The following is a 20,424-nucleotide window of genomic DNA, read 5'->3' on the forward strand; positions in this document are numbered from 1 at the left end:
TAGGCCAAACGATTTTAAAGGCAATTATTGAATTAACAACACAATTTAGGCTTTAAAATGCTGGATTTTAATATTCTTCGGCAATTTATCAACTACTCACATATTATTTTAAATTACCTAAACAAAAATTAGATTTTTCAAAATACCATGCAAAATGCATGATGCGAAATTACCTAAACGGGCCAACTCATGACAGGGTGGGCCAATCTATAGCGGGCTCATCATATGGTGGGCGGGACGGGCCAACCCACCAATTGGGTGGATTGTGAAATCTCCAACCTAACTCAAGGCGGGCCCCTCATTTTGTCGTGGAGGAGTATAAGTATTTGTGATTTTAGCAATTTTAAAAAATATATTGTATTATTTAATATTTTGAAAAACTTAGATTATTGTGATTCAGTAAATTGCCTAATATAATACAGATTTAACCGGTCAAATCGAGGAAATCTACGGTCATCTCCAAATTTTATTTCCAGCCTCCCATTTTTTTTTCATGGCTTAAATTAATCATTACACGCCTAAATTTAGCATTAATTCCACCGCCTATTTAAATCGCCTCCTCCTCCCTCCTCTACCCATTCATACCTTCGCCATGGCTTCCCCTCGCGCATGCATGCTTCTCCTGGCCCTCCTCACCGTCGCCTTGCTGACCAGACACACCGCCGCCGACGAAGCATCTTCCGCCTCCATCGACTGCCCACCTGGAAACACCAATTGCCGGACTGGTGACTCTACGTCGCCGGACAACCAAGACGAGGAGTCGGCGAAGGACGACGACAACAGCGATGACGGCGAGCCCCAAGGGTTTGAGTTCGATCAGGAGCTGGTCGTCCTGGGTCACTGACAGTATCAGCGACGATGATAAAGCAATTCAATTATGGATTTTTAATCAACTGCATCATCTAAAAATTTGTTGGCAATAAGTGTCTTTTACAAATGAGTTCGTAGTTCATACGGTTTGATGCATTGTATGTTTAATGATAAAATTATTGAAAATAACTTTTCGCTCACACGTGAACAACGTGGGTGTTGGTGCCGTACAAACTAATGTGTCGATCGATGCGACGAGAAAGAGACAAAGGTTGAATCTGACGGCACAGCAAACGAGTTTCTTTTGCTTTCCAGAGTTTTTGCAGGAAAGCCACACTTTCCTCTGTTGTTCTTTCTTTTCCATGCAAATAATGGTTTTCACGGGAGAGGAGGATTTGCTGATGGCAATTGCCAAACAGATATCTTCGACTTCCATGGTGGAACAACGAAATAAATATCAACCATTCTTTTCGAAGACGACGATAAGCTCGTCACTAGGGACACAGGTTTCTGACAAAATGCAGAGGCCAATTTGATTCGTAGGTTGATGACAGCAACATTTCAACAGGTGCCTGAGCTGGTGACAACGGCCTCAGGCTTCGACTTACCACCTAAAATTCACCATCATCAACAAACAATTTTGTTTGTCGCAGATTGCTGGAGTAGTTGGCTTCGATTTGCCAAAGGAGCGATGGAGAGCATGCGAGTTTCAAGTCTTGAGATAAATTCTAGATTGATGTTTGAACAATTTGAACATTTCTTAGCAAGAGACGCATTGTGGTAAATCTCTAGGTCAAAGCGAGAAGCTAGGAAAAAGCACAGATCTTCAACAAAAAGTAGTGAATTTGAAGTAGACAACTCTAGAATCTCAGAATTTTTCTCACCTGTAGAACATGTTTAATCCGAGTCGATCTTGATCAGCCCGATGCTCTTGTGGGCCGATTCGCGTATGGCCGCCTCAAGCGGTAGCCTCGACATGTAGCTCCTCACTTCGTCGCGGATCATCTCTTGCATCGCCGCCAAGAACTCCTGGCTAAATTGGAAAGGCGGATCGCCGCCGCCTTCCGCCTGCAGCCGCGGCGTCTCTTCGAGTTGCCTCGGCGCATCACTGCAGGAGTCATCTCTGCTGCTCTTTTTCTGGTCGAGTATGTCCGCCGCTCGATCTGATCCGGGCAGAGCTAGCGTCAGAGACGTCAGGGGATCGAACTCGTCGGCGGAAGGCTGAGAAGCCGGAGCCTCCGCAGTGAAGTCGCACTGCTGCTCTTGAAAAGGGGGAGAGGAATAGGAAGGCGGCAGCGCGACGCCTCCGGTTCTGGCAACCGGACGGTAAACCGGAAGCGGCGATGCTGCTTCTGCGTGCGTTCGTTGGCTGGAATCGCTCGAATCGGACCTGGAAGAGCTGTCGGGGTTCAGACAAAGTTCCGCGGACGCGAGCACCGGCCCGACGCTGCGCGCCCTCTTCAGCGGCAGGGTAGGAAACTCCTCCTCTCGGTCGGCAGGCGCCGCCTCGGCGGTCAGCGAGGAGGACTTCCGCTTGAGGGTGGAATTCCAGTGGTTCTTTATGGCGTTGTCGGTGCGGCCGGACAAGAGTCGGGCGATCGTAGCCCACTTATTCCCAAACCGGCGGTGGGCGCGGACGATTGTCTCGTCTTCCTCCTCCGTGAAGGGCCGGTGCTCCACCTGCGGCGACAGCTGGTTACACCACCGCAGGCGGCACGACTTGCCGGACCGCCCGGGAATAGACCGGCTGATCAGACTCCAGTTCCTCGGCCCGTGCTGCTCCACCAGCCGCCGCAGCGTCTCATCCTCCCCCGGGCTCCACGGCCCCTTGATCCGCTCCGTCGCCCTACTCCGGCCCACAGCCGAAGCCGGCCCCGCCGCCATCGACATCTTCCAATCAAGGTAAAAAAATTCCTGAATCCCTCTCTTAATTCCACATTCTAATCCAGAAAAAATAAAGGGCTCAAGAAGAGAAAGGCAACGGTGAAGAAGACAGGGATGGGTTTGGAGTTATATAGAGCGTCTGGGGGAGTTGGGCGGCGACCGATGGTAGTCGGTTCGAGTACCGGTTGAAGGGCGATACACGCACCCGCCCGCCTCCACCACCAAGGCGGTTTAATTGGTTACAGCTGGCTCACGCACACGTGTCGCCCCTCTCCCTCTTCTCTTCCTCCCTCTCTGCTACACTAATTTGGCCGCGCTCTCAGTTCGGATCGGATTCTAAACTAAAATCCGAAGATCCGGTTCAAGAAAAATTCAAACAATCGTCGTGAGGCTCAGTCAGTTTGGGTGATCGGATCGGGTATGCGGTGGTCATTTTACCGGCCCGATTTGGTTTGGGTAGAGGACAAGGTTATGGTTACGTGATGGAGAGGAGAAGCCAGGCAGTGCGTACCGTGTCGTCGTCGTCGTCTCCCCACGCTTCGATCTTATCCTCCAACCGCGGCGGTTGACGTCATGTCGCTGCAACCGCCGCGAAATTGAATACAACAAGTTCGGTTGGGTGACGGAACGGAGCGCAACAGCCGTGGCCTCGCCACCAAAACCCGTCACGTAATTCTGTTTCCTGCGTAACTACACAGCCTCGCGCGGTGGCCGCCACGTAATTATATTTAAGATTTCTCTGAACTAAATGAATTTAAATATTATGCCTTAAAATTTTGTAGAGACGAAAAAACAAACATCATGATTCATGCATGGTCATGATTGATATTCACAGAGGATGTCGACTTAAAGTAGCATTTATATGGTCCCATGCAATGCCACACTCTTTTAAGTATATTAATTCTTCAATCAGCACGCTCTCCACGGGATAAACGTGCCTTAAATTCTTCCCGCACTTTGACTATAAAACAATGCAGCTCAGCTTGCGCCACGTCAACGGGCCCACCCCGCACACGGCCGACTCATGGCCGGCGTTCCTTTGGTAGCGTCTCTAGTCTCTCTTCTCCTAAATCATTTTGCTCAATAATTGAACTTCCCTTGGTCCACTAAGTGAGAAGCTAAGTCATTTGTTTCAGCTTGAAATTGAATGCCCAATCTGATTTTTTTTTTTTTGAAATATTACTTACTAGAACGTGTATCTTTGAGATCGAGGCTACTTTGACGAGCAAAAGTGTTTCCCCTTTTTTTGTTGTCCTCGAAACTTTTGACTTCAATGAAGTTCTTTATGTGGTTTAGAGAAGACCAAGTGGCCGCCGGGTAATCCAATGGTTCAATTGCTACAATTTGCCAACCTTGATGTCACCTTTAGAAATTGTATTAGTGGCCTTTGGTGTCATTCCTCCTATTGCCACTAGGAATTGGCAAATCAAATTCAAATTTGAGTAGCTCCTCTCCTCCTAGTGCCACTAGATCAGACCACCCGATCCATTCAGACCAGAGTACATCTCGAAAAGCTGATTGAGTTGCTTTTGGGAAACTAGTTTGTATCCACTAGAAAACAATGATGTGTAAACCATACACTAGTTGAAATTAATCAACATTGGTTCTGTTTTTGAAAAGAACAACAGGGCTACAAGTTGTAGTGGATTTGGACTCTTTCACTTTTAGGGGTTTTGAGTGCATGCTCTAGGTTGGCTTTGCTTTGGTGGGACAAAAAGGAGAGAAAAAAATAAGTTGCAAAAGTGAGTGTTGGTTGTGATAAAGCATATTCCTTTCTTAGCGAACTCAACCTATCATTTAAGGGCAAGTTGGGTGAAGGTATCCAATGTTGCATGTCACCATAATGCGCTTTCATTTCATATATTTCTCTCAGGATTTCGATGCAACAATAAAATACTTTTATAATTAACTTATGATGCATTATAATTTAATTTTTTAATAAAAAAATAACTCAAAAATACTAATTGCAGAGTGATACACCCATCGTTCCCGCTTCTCAATTTATCCTGATGACTAATAAAAATTTTTTATAAAATATATATCAAAATTAATCGATATAATATATATATATATATAAAAAAGAATGACTAAATCAAGGTCAATTATGTATAAATTCAGTTTAAAATTTTATTTAACATCTCTGCAAAAAAAAAACAATTTATGCTTTACCAATAATATTCATTATTACAACCAGTTGATATACAATTACCTGAAGAAATAACATAACTGGAGAGTAATTAAGAAATATAAATATTACTAATACTATAATTTTGTGCAGAGTTCAATAGCATAATCCTCACAAATAGAGTCATGGTGATGAACTACGATTTACAAGTTAAAATTTTGATAAAATTTGCACTGATCACCTTGCCGGAGACATGAAGAAATAAAACATAAAAAATGGCCATTGTTTTTTGTATCTCTCAGAAGCTGGATAACATTCATCTTTAATAAGGACCGGAGAAAAACATTCAGAATCAAATGCAGCGTGCTCAGTAGTTTGCTTTGTAGCATTTGCTGGCACCCTATGCAAAATTTTTGACGCCTCCATATGAATATCTAAATCATTCTCCCTGCAAAAACAGAAGAGGGTAAGCTTAGACGTTGGAACAACCAGCAAAAAGCCGTCAAAACTGTTTGCTGCATGAATAATGGCTGGCAATTTCAGATTTCACATCATTGAAGTTGAAGATTCAATTTCCAGCATGATAAAGTACATGCAATTCAATATGCCATTATTTATTTTACAATAATAATAGCATCTTTCGGCAAGCAATAACAAGAACATCGAAAAAGATGAAATAAAGTGAATATAATATCTCAATCCTGAAGTTAGGGATCCATCATAAAGGAATGCGACATGTATAGATAGCACAAGGTACGGTAGATTCCAGAGAATGCAGCCTCATGATTTCCTAAAGCAATCAAAAACCAGAATCCATGCACCCATTGACAATAGCAAGAATGCATGTACACATACGCTCAAGTTAAAGTGTTTGATTTTACATATCCAGCTGAATAAATAACCAATGCACTAGCATAATTTGATGTCCAAAGTCACAGTCATCGAATTTATAGTGAAAGTCAACCAGAAGACTGCAAGCAATGATGGTCAACTGTCATAAAGAAAGGGTAACAGGTATGCCTAGATTTCCAACCATCCACTTTGATTCTATGACAATTTATTATATCATAGAAACCAGCAATTCCCCGCTAACCAATGATGATGAGAACAAGCATTGTCTCTATTATTTAGGTTTTAAATATGAATATTGGGCCATTTATTGTCAAAGAATGAGTGGACAAAATTGCAATAAGCTTCTAGATTATTGTGTGTTTGTGTTTCACATTAAAAAAAATATATAAAAAAATTGTGGTACAGCCCACTATTCTTTATAGATCGAAGTGTTGGATTGTTAAAAAGCAACATGTAAAAAAGTTAATATAGTAGAAATTATAAGATGAAGAAGGATGTGTGTAGTTATTTAAAATAATAATAATAAACAGGAACAATTAGCTACAATTCCAAAAGATGACAAAATGAAAGATCAGTTTGAGATGCTATGGACAGGTACACAGACAACCAACTATAATTAAAAGAGTTGAATTCTATGGTATAAGATATAAAGGGTTAAAAGAGATCTAAGAAACAATTAATTAATATAGTAAAAAATAATATAATTAATTTGAATGTTGCTAGTAATAGTTGCATAGAACTGAATGATAAAAAATTATGCAACCCCAAATAGTTAAAGACAAATACATTAATGATGGTAGATGATGCTGATGAATTAGAATATCAAGTCATTTAAATAAATACAAACTTGCCACCAGCTATCAATTTAGTTTTTAACTAAATATCTGCTGTAGTAACGTGATTTTCATTGACATGAAATTATGGAGTACACTAGACATAAGTCACTTCCCACAGCAAACATCTACTTCACCTGAATTATTCATCCCAGCAATTCCAAACTAGAAAGTTAACCCAACCCCACTCCCATTAAACCATGTGGGTTACATAACAATTAAACCAGACAACAACTAAAGCTTTTGATTTCTCAAATATTTCATTAATAAAACTGTATCAAACATACTCTGTCAATACTATATTTTTCCCTGGAACATATCTTCAAACATTCTTTCATGTGTCAAAACATTTTGTACTCAATGCAACATAAGGAATCAACATTACTTAGCAATACTATTTGAAGAAAACTTTGCAATCTAATTATGATTAGAGATGCATTTTTCTAATATTTACCTAGGCAAGTCGATGGGCCATGCTTGGGCCCAAGACAACCCAACTCGATTCTATTGTAGGATGATCCTTATATATGTTCAAATTCAAGTTTGCATTAGATTTTCAATTTTTGACATAGATCCCCCATAAAAAACAACTTTAACTAGTTTTATAATTAAATAACACTTATATAGTATATATTGCGTAATATATTAAGTACCAGTAGCATATTAAAACCTAAAAATATTGACACCTGGATCAGATGCTCAAATTGAAAGGACAAAAAAACTAAAACTAAAACCCAAAAAGACCAAAACAATTCGAGTCAAAAAATTTCAGGATTCTACATAATTTCGGGTTTTGGATTTGAGTTCACATTTCTTTAATAACTGAACCAATTTAAGTCAGATTTTTCTCAAAACCTGACGTGAGAGTTCAAGATTATGTCACAAAAGATATTCGTGTATCCACAGCCTTCCAACAACCATGATCCTTTGTCATGTCACATCATATGGATATACCCATGTTCTTGATTTGACTTGCACCAGTCAAATAAGAGATGAAGATAAATGATGAGAATGAGAAATGATATGCTGGTGGAGAAGAGAAGAGATGCTAAAACTAATGGATGAACAATAGAGAGAGGGCAAATTTTAAGGAAATTTTTAGAATATATGAAATTTAAGTTTCGTAATAAGAATTTTTGAGATCATTATAGTCATTTTGACTAAAATAACTATGGCACTCCAATTATCCAATTTTTAAATTTTTTTTGACGGGCATGTCAAGAATTTTATAGGGAAAAAATTGTTAGAGCCAAGCTAGGTCTGCCCAATCTGACCCAGCTTTAGGCGAATGACTTGACAAGCCCTAATCGTGTTTCATGCATGACACCAAGGTTACTCAAGGGAAAAAAAAGTTAATTGCATCATTGTTGCATGTGATTGGAGAAAATCCTTCCAGAAGTCATTTTGGATTAAAGACTTGCAACTTCAACTCCAGTCATAGTCAACTAACCCCTTAGCTGGGATGTAGATAATAACACCTTATAAGAGAACTAGGAAAAAATCATTGCATCACATGTACAAAACAGGAAGAGATAACATATAGGCAAATATATCAGGACCATTGCAAGATAATGATAAAGATGCATTACAGTTTGGTTAATTGATAATACTAGAAATTCGACATGATCAGCTGTTATTATTCTTTAAAAAAAAAAATGTGCCTTCCTCTCTTACAGAAGGCTGAAAGGCATCCGTTGGTATGAATTGGGAATGACTAGCAATTATTTGTGTATGAATTCTCAAGTTACTTTATTGATTATATAAGATCAAAATATTTATCTGTATGTCTACATAGGGGATCTACTAGGAGACAAAAAGACCAGCATTCAACCACCTAAATGAAAGCATTTCTACTAGTAACTATTCAGGCATCCAAAAAAGCACTGTGTAGGCCAAAATGTATGCTGGAAAAATTTTCTTAATTACAAACCCTTGCGCGTTTTGGATTGGGAGCCTCAGGTGGGTCTCGACGACTTTGGGAACTACTAGAGTCATTTGAGTTCTGCATGGCGGCCTGTGTACAGAGAACATCAATATAAGTAACCAAATTACCTTGTGCCCAACAAGCAGTACATTAAAAGGGCATCCTTACCATTGTTGTCGAAGAACTCTGATTATTTGTTGTATCATCTTGGTCTGTTGATGTGGCTTGAGATATGAATGGCATAATATTACGTACTAACCTTGAGAAGAATAATCCATCCTCACTTACTCCTACACCCACCTCAGGTGGAGAATTTCCACCTATGCCTGCTTGATCAGTGGAAGAACCTCTAGCAACATCTGGATGACTAGTGGCATCAACATGAACTTGCTCTGTGGGGAAAAATGACTGCAGCCACTGATCCAATCTTCCAGTTAGTTGAGAAGCAGGGCTTTGTCTGTTTTGTTGTTCAAATTGGATTTCGTTGTTGTTGTTGTTAATACCAGATTGCAACTGTTGTCCTCCACTAAGGAAATCTCTTAAAGAGCCTGAAAAGCATAAGCTCAGCTATCATATAACATGTTCTTGGTTTAAAGCGGCATAGGGAAAACTCTGAACTCTAGAGAAGCTACAAAAATCTGAGCATCACTAAAGGGATAATACTGGACTACTTCATATAGCCAAATTCATAAAACTCGTAAGAGTGAATTAGACAAATTATTCCTGACCTTGATGTGAAGCTGAAGCTGATCCATTTATTGAGGTATTTAATCCAGAAGCTAAAGAAACTGTACTAGAAGAAATTTGGTTAATCTCGTGAATGAAATCTCCAATAGAAGACTCCAAGTTTTGTGATTCTATAGTGGATACAGTAGTATGCTGCTGCTCAGTGTTACGACCATTATCATTCACCCCATTAGACAATTCACTGGCCCCAGCATCACCCAAATTTCCAGAAGTGACATGTTGAACCCTTGCAAGAAAAGGGTAGATTAGCCCAACTGCACTGCCAGATGACTCGGATGTTGAACGGCCAACCCCAGCAGGTGCAGTAACCACTGTTCTTATTGGCAATACTCTTACTCCAGAATCTCCAGCAACAGCTGGATTATTTGGAGCTCCAGAAACAGCTTGATGAGAAACATTTGCAGTGGAAGTATTTTCAGTTGGATTTGTTGATCCTTGTCCTTGTTGTCCACCTAGTGTGCCTAGGTTATGAGGGGAAACTGGTAAAGTACGACCTAGGTAAATGATCACATCATCTGTCAGGTCAAAGGAATTTAAGAAAACAAAACCATAAGAACACGGTGATTAATAATGGATAAGGTTCTGGAATACCTGCACGAAGACGAATGCTGATATTTCCTGGAACAAAAGTAGTACCCAATGATTCACCTTGTAAACCATGACCACCGTATGCAGCACCCATATGTGCACTAAAATTTGATCCTGGATAGAAAGGGACAGGCTGCAACAAAAAAGTTTAGTTGATACAGAAAAGAATAAGATATAACTCGATAAATGAAGTTTTTTAACCTGAACCATCACAGGATTAGGTCCAGATGCAGAGATGAAAACTGCTGGTCCCGCATTGATCACAGCATCAGACTGTATTATAAACATCATTTAACTATGGGTATATTTGATATATATGGAAGGGAAGCTGGTTATGCAACATACTGGTCTTTCACCCAGCCGCAACGTCATTGTTGTACGACCCAGCTCTAATAATAAGGAACCCAAGTTCTGCAATAAAACTCCAGATCTAAGCACACTATTTTGAAGGTTCCCACGCATAAGTGGATCGGTCAAACTTGCTTGATCCTCTAGGCGCCCTGCGAATTGCTGTATAAAACAGAAAAATATTCAGCCATAAAAAATGATTGATAACAAAGAATTAACATAGAAAGGAACACAAAATTGTTCCTGATATCTGTCAACCAATATGCCACTGTTTGTAAATGTAAATCCCAGGAGCTTGTGAAAACAGTGTAACAACTTATGCCCATCAAAAGCAGGGGGATCTGATGAATGGTAATAAATAAAAAACAGATTGGATCGTTAACAACAGTTCAAGCTTCGGGGCAGTGGACACCCTGCTAGTGTTAATTTCCACAATTAAACATCAAAAGTATCCAAGTCAGTTCGTGTGTTGTAGTTTGACATATTCAATTAATCTACATGCCCATACATGAAGTATTAAGGAGATTGAAGTATAAAACTATCTCATAATAGCTTAAGCTGTTGGATAAGCGAATACCAATAAACCCATGGTATGCTGCATCTAAAAGTAGATGCCACAAAAGTAAGAGCTTGTTTCAATTGTTCAGGTTTAAATTTCTCCAAAATTTCAATCTACTGCATATTTACATTGAATCTACAGTCTACAGACTCTACGCTACTGTTTTGTTGTTAAAAAGGATACCCGGTTGAGATCAACCTGTTTACATCATTTGGATATCTCGTCTATACTCCTGCACATCTCCAATATAACCCCGACATCATTTCTATTACCATCATGGGGTGCGGATTAGCCAACTCTCAGCCCAGCTTTTTCTTCTGGTGAGTAGGCCCTTGAACTTCCTCTGTTTCCAAAATCATACCATACTAGGTGATAGGAGGCGTTGGTATCTTCACAAATGCTGATTAGCATTCAGCCTGAGCTGATAATTGGAACTTTGTGCTAGATCAACATATAAAATTTTCTTGTTTTTAGTATGTATGATAGTGGATTGCACAGTACAGCTACTGTTGGTAATGTGTAGCCTGTGGGTTCATACTTGTTGGAGCATGTGTTGGAAGATGAAACTAGTGCGACCAGCATTGAAATATATGTAACTTATTCAATGATGTGGGATCATAGTTTATATTTTCTTCTGAATCACTGTAGTAACAGGACTAAAGTTACAAAGTTGAAGGAAATTTATAATGGGTAAATCATAGAAGTATTTGTATTGTCAATTTCTATAAGGTGGAAATTGAAAAAAGGTGGATGATTGAATATGGATAGCCCTTGGGACATAGAGTAATAATGTTTTGTCATATTCATAAAAGTAATTGTAATATAATTCCTCTGATGTGGCACTTGGATAGTGTGGTTACAGAAAGGTTTTGAGACATAGTAAGAGTGTTCTGCCATGAAAGGTGTAAGGTCTTTAGACCAAGTTTCTCACATAAGCAGTGGCAAGCAAAAGTGACTGCCAACATGGTGTCTATTAGGTTTGGAGCACTAGAGCCCCTCTATCTACTGATTGAAGAGATGCAGACACTGAATCCCAAGTTTCGGTCATCCCTTATGACTCAAAAGAGCTACAATGATACAGTGGGATTCACAAAATTCTTAAGATTTTAGAAGTGATTGGAAACAGTCAACTATCCAAAAACTTGTAGAAAATGCTAATCCGACTGCCCTAGCAGATATTGGCTGGGACTAATGAAATAATCATACGAACCAACAATTCCTTTGAATTGCTCTGCTTGATCAGTCCCTAGCAGATATTAACTAGGATTAGTGAAATAGCCATATGCAAACAAAAGTTCACTTGAATTGTTCTGTCAGAATAGTCGCTAAGAAATCTCAGCTGTTATAGAAATAGTTTCTGGATTTTGAATCCAAACAGCTACGATGATTGAACTGAATAAGAAAACAACAAAACAAATTTAATTCACAAATCAAAATAAAAGACCTTCCCATTGCATATAATCTGCTAATATATAAAAAGGCATTGGCCCCTCCCTCATTTCACATCTATGGTTGTTTTGCCTTGGCAGGTCTCTTTCTCATTAATTAATGTTTGAAAAGCTCAGGTTACTCATTGGTGGAGTTATAAGAATTGTAAACTTCTTTAAATCATATTAAGAGAAAAAACTACAGATTCATATATATTCTTGGACAAAATGATAATACCAAAACTCATGGCGGTGTATTTGTACTTGGCTGATTAGGCAAATATACACATGAAGGAAATGGTCATTACATAGAAATGAAACATTGCTGGAGAAAAGCCATGTGCTAACTATGAACCAATTTAGTCTATATTAGATAAACTATCAAAATCATAACAATGTAGGACCAAAGCAAACAAATTGGCTAAATTGTGTTTTGACTTTTCAGGATAGGCATCTCAACAAGATTGTTTTCAAATTAAAACAAATGGACTATTGCAATTATTTGAAATTGATGCACGGTTCTTAACCTGCCATTCAGCTTTACAAGAGACTGTATTTCTAGCTATCCTGCCATTAAACTTGATGCGACAAAGTGTTTCTAGTTTTAGCTAGAAAAGGGTCAGCACATCTATAATTTCCACACTTTTCTCAAGTCTTCACCAAGTCATTAGTGACTATCTGGACATCATGACCATATACAATCCAAGATCAGTAGTTACCAGTTGAATTGGATATCCAGCCAGTGTAAACTTTTGATTCAATGTTGATCTTGAGGATCCATCAGACCAATACAGGACTGACATCATATCATACATATTAACCCATACCCAAAAAAAACAAATATAACAAGTCACAGCATGGTGCTGTAATGCGGTTAGCAACAATAAATTTACTGTTTACAGCGGATTGCCTAAACTTGGATGGTTTGCCTATTTGTCTGCACTAAGACTGAAAAAATTTGACCTGACCAGGCAGTATGGTCCAAAATATTAAACCATGCATCCAACCTCAAGGCTTAAACTAGCTTGCATCCTAGGTTCAAAATCTTGAACCTGCAGCAAGTTTAACCATTAACTAGAATAGTAACCCACCAGCTCTTGCCAAGATCACATGGCTGGCATTGATTAACAATTGAATCAGCATAGACTAGCTGCAAATGATTGATTTCATCACACAAGGTCTTGTGCACTTGTAAAATTAAAAAAAAAATGATATCTGCAATTGCTGAACTCCATCAAATTAGTTAGCAGGTGGAGTTTTCTTAGGAAATGATTTTGCTTTGGGGGTAACAAATCTTCAATAGGAGAACAATAATTAATGATTCATACAATGAATTTACAGATCAACAAATAGGATTGATTTATAATTTGCAGTTGCTCATTCATCCAAGGTATTTGTCAAGCTAATCAAATCTATGTATGAATTGCTGAAACATTGCACTTGTCTTAGCAACCAAATTATGGTTCAAGACAGATGAAAGTGATAGTTATGGTGTCTGAAGATTGAGAGAAAGTATAAGTGGATAAAAACAAGGGGTAAAGAAAAATAGGACTTTGAAATAGGAAAAATGTGTTTTGTTTCTAATGGAACTCAGGTGGACCAAGCTGGATAATGAATGCTACAGATAAGAACCTGATGGCACCATAGACCATGTCAAAGTGAACAATCACTATTGGGTGACAGAAAGTCAATTATCAAACATCACAGATTAAAATGCCAAATTCAGTTGGCATAGAAGATGTCTGTGTCAATACCTCGTCAAACAGCAGAAACATAAAAGGAACAACTAACCATCCAGCAAATACACTGTTGAAATGAAAACTAAGGAACATTTTTTCTGGATATACTATTCAGTCCAATTCTTATCTTTCCAACTTAACTGCTTCAGAAATCCCTATTCTGGAGGTCTTGTCTTCTGAGGTTAGCAGGTGATCTCTTTATCTATGTCAAAAACTTGTTCATGCAACCAACCATAATATAAAAAATGAGGCTCGAGATTGAGTAGCTTCTAGCTATTGACATAGTTTAAACTTTGACATGCATCAAATACTTCTAAATTGTGCTAGTACCTGCTGTTATGCATCTCTATGTTTCAGGGATGAAAAAAAACAAAAATATAGGAACAAAATGACTCAGTTCAAGACTACCGAGTTGATTTACTTACCACAGTTTAAAATAAAATAGTATACTTGTAACTGTTCAACCACAGCTGACTCAACTTGCAATGTAAAAGTAATGAAGAATCAGGTGATTATATATCTCAGAAAGTTTGGTGCTTAAGAGTAATAGCTTGGGATTTATATTATTCAAGTCTTTGTGAAAAAGCCAACTTGATAAGAGGAATGAACACATACTGATATATATCCGTCAACTTGCATCATTAGCAATTCTCTTGTAGACCGCAGAACTTCTACTAAAGATGCTGGACTTGGTAGGCCACCTGGGATAAAAGAATGGCGAGACTGAAGACCATTGTCAAGCATATTAGTGATGTTTGCTTCATTTCTGTACTCCACACCTGCAAAAGAATGAAATTTCTTCTATTTATTCTATAACCCAAAAGCTTGCATGAAAGTAAATTTCGTCAGGTTTATAAAGAAACAGCTAGCTGCATTTATACCTTCTCTGAAGAACTCATCTCTCATGAAGCTCAAATACTGATGTATAGTGGTCAACGAATCAGGAATTACCTGCACAACTACAACTTATGAGAAAGTATAACAAAAAAAGGGGTCCTGACCTACTAATGCTAATAAAGTTTTTACAGTTGAACAAAGAGAGTGGTGCAAATAATTTGTTCATGGCAAGCAAATAAACCTATAATGCATATTCAATCACTGCATATGATTGACAACTTACAGTTGGCTGTTGAGGGCCCAATGGAACTGCAGGCTGGAATTGGTCAGGTAACTGCCTAGCACCAAGCTCACCACCTGGAACGTCAAGAGAAGTTCTTGCACCCAAATCCTATGAAGCAAGATTATTTATGCTTCAAAATCAAAGCTTTTAATTGACATTTTTTTGCATTAGTGAACAAACATTTACCCTGAGATCTGTACTTGAGGTCTGGGATCCAGTGTTTCTTGTTGCAACAGCATTTAAGATACTAGATATAATCTGCTCGATAAAATCAATGATTATCCGTGTTCATGTTATACAAGTGTCCCACATAAATTAAAAATAAAGGGCATTTGAACTGGCAGATCTACCTGAGAAAGATGTTGAGTATGATGGTCCCCTTGGCCAATATTGACAGTCTCAAAGACTAAGGTACGAGCTCCTTGACCAACATTACTGCGATGAGTATCTGAAGTAGCATTCAAAGCTACAGTAGTAGAAAAAATTCAATCAGCATTTTCTCATTTAGGAAACGATTAGGAAGGATATGTTCTAATTTCTTATGAATGTCTAAAAATACTATGTTACTAAGTAAATACTGGGCATTCTGAACTATGCTTATTACAATCATTAAGCAGAAAGAAACAGAATGATGAAGTTGTTTGCAATTGATGCATTTCAAGGATTACATCCTAATACACCCAGTCCTCTAAAATAAAGGATCATAAATATTCTAACAGTTTGTCAGTAGAATAATAAAAAACTTGTTTAGCCAACAAAATGACAAACAAACAGAAAATGTTCAAGTTTTCAAGTGAATTCATGCTACAGAAGATTGATCATAAACTACATGATTTAGATGCAACAAACTCACCTGGTGCACCTTCATTTTCCATATGACTTGCTGATGGGAATGAAGAAAATTGTTGTGGTTGTCTAACAACCAGATGCAAGGTGTGACCATCTTCGACATCTTAATCATCCAAGCTAAGGAACTCAAGTAGAAGTTATTTAATAGAATACTGATAATTAGATGAACAAGCCCATAAATAGTACACGTTCAATAGGCATGTTTGGTAATCCTCCAACTGTCTTTTACTAGTAATGAGTAGCCCAAAAAAATCGAAGGAAATAATCCATAGGTGTCATTATGTTACTGGAACAGGTAACAGGTAACCTTTATAGAAAGAAATATAAGTACTAAAAGCATAACAGTACATGTTCATAGGCGTGTTTGGTAATCATCCAACTGTTCTTCACTAGTAATGAGTAGTCCCAAAAAAAAAATCAAAGGAAATAATCCATAGGTGTCATTATGTTACTGGAGCACATAACCTTTATAGAAAGAAATATAAGCACTAAAAGCATAAAATATGAAGTTGTCCAGTAAAGAAGCTTCAAATATAAAGAAAGATTCACGTTTTAGATTTTGACAATTGCATGTTTGTGTATTAGCATTTTATCATTACATTATCTTAAGTATATCCATTTCTGCAGAAAGGGAAAAGTAAACAATTGCAATACATATACAAAAAATAAACTAACATAGGTTCTAGAGATATAGAATTGTCACATTGCCTATATTGTAACAAGTAAAAAAATTTACATGATTTCACAACCTTCTGCAAATTAAGTGATAAAAAACTAGATGGCACGACAGCATTTGTCTTTCTCATTACAGGTGACAAGTTCTGAGTTGGAGATTATAAATCAGCATTTCAATGTAGTATCATCACCATAGATGATAGGCAAGTTACTACTGGTGCATACCATGGCAACAATCCATAACAGTTGCAGTACTCACTGTCAGACACTAATCAAAATAACACAGGGGACCAGTTGATATTGAAGCATATTCACTTCAGAAAGGAGTACAGGAATAACCAAAGAAAAAAAATATGCTTGAAACCAGTCAACATGAATTCTGTCTACATAGATACAAAGTTGAACCACATTATAGTATTAACATATGCTTTAAAAAAAAAAAAGATGATTAAATATATTGAATGATACTTGAGGTAAAAACAAAGTTAATATTATTCTTTTGGACGAAAAGCATGATAGTAAACTGAAATAGGATGCCAACAAGTTCATCTAGTAAATTAGTGTGTACATCTACTATATGTAAAAGGGAGAAAGCAAGCATGATAAATTTGATAGAATCCAACGGATAAACAAGATAATTATATGTATAAAAACCAGCAATGGTAAGCCAATTACAATATAAAGAAACTAAAATAACAAAATGCTCTGTATTGTGAAAGTATAAATATATGAAAGGGAAGATTTCTGTACATCTCAACGATTCTATTTCAATACGAACAGGAAAGAGACCATCAATAAGAGATTAAGAGCCAAAATTGAAGAGATATCTTAGCAATTTGAAGTGGCTAAAACTACATGTTTCAAAAAATAAAGAATTCAATGTTACCATAGATAAAAAAAGTATCCATTAATGACACAAAATAAATAGGAACTTATTGCCTCATCCAAAAGGGATAAGTATTTACTCATTCTAGTATATTCAAATTAGTCAACAAACTTAGGACATCAAGATGACATAATAGGATACGGTATGCAGACAGGATTTCGTCATCTTTCAAAACCTTGCCACGGCATATTAGACGCTGTTGTTCAGAGATTACCCCAGTTATACCAGCTATTTGTTCCTTCAACTGTGGGATTGGCACCTGTGAAACAAAGAAAATATTATACTGTAATAGACTTCAAAGATCTTCATCATTAAACATGTTTGAGGACATCAGAACAAAAATATGTACAATTCTCATAACTTCGCTACAGCATAACAGTAGTAGCATTATTCTCTGTAAAAAAAAATGGAAAAGGTCCAAGCGATAATAATTATGCAGAGAATGATCAAATCTTAAAATTAAACTCTCCAAACTTGAGAACCATTTTGAAGAATCAGATAAACAATGTCACATATCAACCATTCCAATGATAATATGGGTATAGTTTATTACAAATAACAATCTCTAATTATCTGAGATGTCAAACTTTTGTCACAATAAATACAAATGGAGGCACCTTTTTATGAACTTCTGCAAAACTTATTAAGGATTTTGAATCTGGTAAATCTATAATCTAAATAATTGGATACAAGCATCTGCAGACATTAGAAGACAGATAAACCAGTGGATGTGTCTTGAAAAAACCATGATTGTGATTCCATGATTATGTGAATCAGCAAAGATAGTGTAAATTGTAAAAGGATTAGTAAGTCTACAGTCTACATTATTTGTTACAAACACCTCAGACATTAGAAGATTCACGCATCTTTAGGCGTCATGTAAGAGACACCATGATTGTGATTCCATGAATACATGATCAGTACAGATAATGTAAATTGAAAAAGAATATGTGCCAACCGAAGATCATCATATGAGTCCACTATTGGCTCAATAGCATGGATGAGTTCAAAGCACCTAGCAACTACCACTAGCAAAACACCCAAGCAAACAATTTGGAGATCGGAAAGTTTTGGCCACCAAGGCTTGTTTAAGATCCTATTCCGAAGTTTTATGCATCTTGGCACCTTGCTTTACAAGGAGATAAATGATAAATGCAAATTTGGATTCTACATCTATGTGCTACTTCGTGTGTATAGTCATAAGTATTTGATGCTAAAAGACTTGATATGTAAGTGTAACAAAAAATTACACATGCACATGCTGGAAGTCAGATGAACATAAGATTGAAGTGATAGAGATGGACATTGTATGATATTGAATGGCTATTAAATAAAAAATCTTGTTATAGTGAACAGCTGATGTAAATACAGTCTTGACTTATGATCATGGAAAAAGGACCACTTTTTAGAAATGCAGACTAACTCAGAGTTAAAGAATCAGTCAAAGCTGTTCATTTAAGGTAGGACAACTTTTATTCATTGCAAGATAACACATTCCAGTTACAAACTAATAAACAAAAGAGTCAGTGGGCTAAAGGAACAAAGTGTTTTGGATAAAGTAAGCTGCAATTTACTTAATGAACATAATTAAATTGTACTTACAGACTTGTCTACGCGCAAAGTGTACGTTCGAGAATCCAATGTTTTAATTTTAATCTCTACAGTGCTCTGTGAATCTTTTGTAGAATCTATACATGATGTTGTTGCTTCTGAAGGATCATAAGCACCCATATTCTCCTCAAACAACCTGACGATTGATTTTTCCCAGAAGAATCATCAAAATGTATTATAACCACTTAGATTCTATATGTGCACAATTCTTGTCCAGTTTAGTGCATGAAATAAACAGAAAAATAAAAATAATAATGCATTAGAAATTTAGAATATTTTGCTATCTTCTGTTGAATATGTGAAACTGTTTCACTTATTCTATTCTACGTTAGCGGAAAATATGCTTGCCCCTATCCTAGATTAACCAATGTTAATACATCAAATAAAATAAAACTATAACAAATTAACCATAATTGTACTGAACATATAGAATAAGAAATAAGAGAAGTACAATAGGTTAACACCAGTTATATATCACATAGGTATGAAGTCACAAATCATACAAGCAGCACTTATCTCACCATCAATATGCTATCATCATAAAAGAAATTATTGTAGCAGCCACTTCCTCGATCACAGTGGAAAGGATCAAGCTTCTATATGCACCAAAAAAACTTGTACAATAGCATAATTCATGCCTAAAATGAGCCAAGCACTGGAACAATTACGGTTGATGCCCTAGAAATACCCAATATGTGGCTAATTCAGATATCTTATCTAAGACAACCTGGGGCAATAATCAAAATAAATTTGCATAGTTGTTCGTGGAAAACAAGGATACAAGCTTCGGAGTAGCCTTTTTTCCTCCAACAAATCATATATCACAAGCTCCTGATTGACACGTAGCATGACTTGCGCCCAAGCTGAACATTAAAAATTTCTCTTTTCCACGAAGTCACTGCTAGATTACATGTCCTACGTGACAGAGAAAACCCATACCATATGGAAATCAAAGAAAGCCCCAATACCCCCAACAAGCGCGTCACCGCCCATGTCCTCGACACTAGTAAAATCGAGGGTCCGATAACTCGAGGCTCGTGGGAACCGACAGAGCCGGAGTTCCCAAGGTCCCGAATACCCAAAGAGAAAATCAACCCCCAGAAAAACATAAACCAACCCGTTCCTGAAAGAGAACGACCATCGCATGGCAGATTCAAACACGGAAAGGGGAAAAGCACGTAAGCAGTCATTAAGACGGTGATTACCGGGGAACGAGGTCGACGGCGAGAGAATAGGAACCCTGGACGAGGCGAGCGAGAGACGGCAGCTCGCGAGCCCCCACAAAACGTATTGCGGTGGTGGAATTGTACAGATTTAACTCCGCAGTGGAGAGACCTGCTGCGTTTGATTTCCCATCTGGGCTGAATTTTTTAAAATAACCCCTAACCCCCAAACTTTGCAAATGATCGACATACCCCAAACAAATCCAAAACCTAATCCCTTCATC

The 20,424-nt window shown here is 37.7% G+C and overlaps 2 protein-coding genes across 5 annotated transcripts; both read right to left on the minus strand.

Annotated features, from left to right (window-relative positions):
* Positions 1 to 500: 500 nt before the first annotated feature.
* Positions 501 to 2,787, minus strand: LOC141844691 (transcription factor MYB44-like). 3 transcript variants are annotated; one of them, XM_074732698.1, is made up of 2 exons: positions 1,695 to 2,787; positions 501 to 832 (listed from the first exon to the last, which is right to left on the minus strand). In XM_074732698.1, exon 1 carries the CDS (start codon positions 2,698 to 2,700, stop codon positions 1,708 to 1,710), a length of 993 nt encoding a protein of 330 aa, XP_074588799.1. In that variant the 5' UTR covers positions 2,701 to 2,787; the 3' UTR covers positions 501 to 832; positions 1,695 to 1,707. The 3 variants fall into 3 exon arrangements, with proteins under 3 accessions (XP_074588799.1, XP_074588791.1, XP_074588805.1); XM_074732690.1 differs by lacking the exon at positions 501 to 832 and adding an exon at positions 872 to 1,538; XM_074732704.1 differs by lacking the exon at positions 501 to 832 and having other exon boundaries at positions 1,592 to 2,276; positions 2,310 to 2,787.
* Positions 2,788 to 5,102: 2,315 nt separating this feature from the next.
* Positions 5,103 to 20,302, minus strand: LOC141832717 (ubiquitin-like domain-containing protein CIP73). Of its 2 annotated transcripts, none has more exons than XM_074720148.1 (16): positions 20,183 to 20,302; positions 18,969 to 19,113; positions 17,508 to 17,625; positions 15,810 to 15,908; positions 15,307 to 15,422; positions 15,143 to 15,214; positions 14,957 to 15,064; positions 14,718 to 14,787; positions 14,452 to 14,615; positions 10,109 to 10,273; positions 9,965 to 10,036; positions 9,767 to 9,896; positions 9,157 to 9,669; positions 8,597 to 8,976; positions 8,435 to 8,518; positions 5,103 to 5,267 (listed from the first exon to the last, which is right to left on the minus strand). In XM_074720148.1, the coding sequence occupies exons 2-16, from the start codon at positions 19,095 to 19,097 to the stop codon at positions 5,259 to 5,261; spliced, it is 2,229 nt and encodes a 742-aa protein (XP_074576249.1). In that variant the 5' UTR covers positions 19,098 to 19,113; positions 20,183 to 20,302; the 3' UTR covers positions 5,103 to 5,258. The 2 variants fall into 2 exon arrangements, with proteins under 2 accessions (XP_074576249.1, XP_074576248.1); XM_074720147.1 differs by lacking the exon at positions 20,183 to 20,302 and adding an exon at positions 19,499 to 19,861.
* Between the last annotated feature and the right edge of the window lie 122 nt (positions 20,303 to 20,424).

This window comes from Curcuma longa, chromosome 1 (genome assembly GCF_044706935.1).
Source record: "Curcuma longa cultivar G26 ecotype Majalengka, Jawa Barat chromosome 1, ITB_CL_G26_1.1, whole genome shotgun sequence".
NCBI classification, from domain to species: domain Eukaryota; kingdom Viridiplantae; phylum Streptophyta; class Magnoliopsida; order Zingiberales; family Zingiberaceae; genus Curcuma; species Curcuma longa.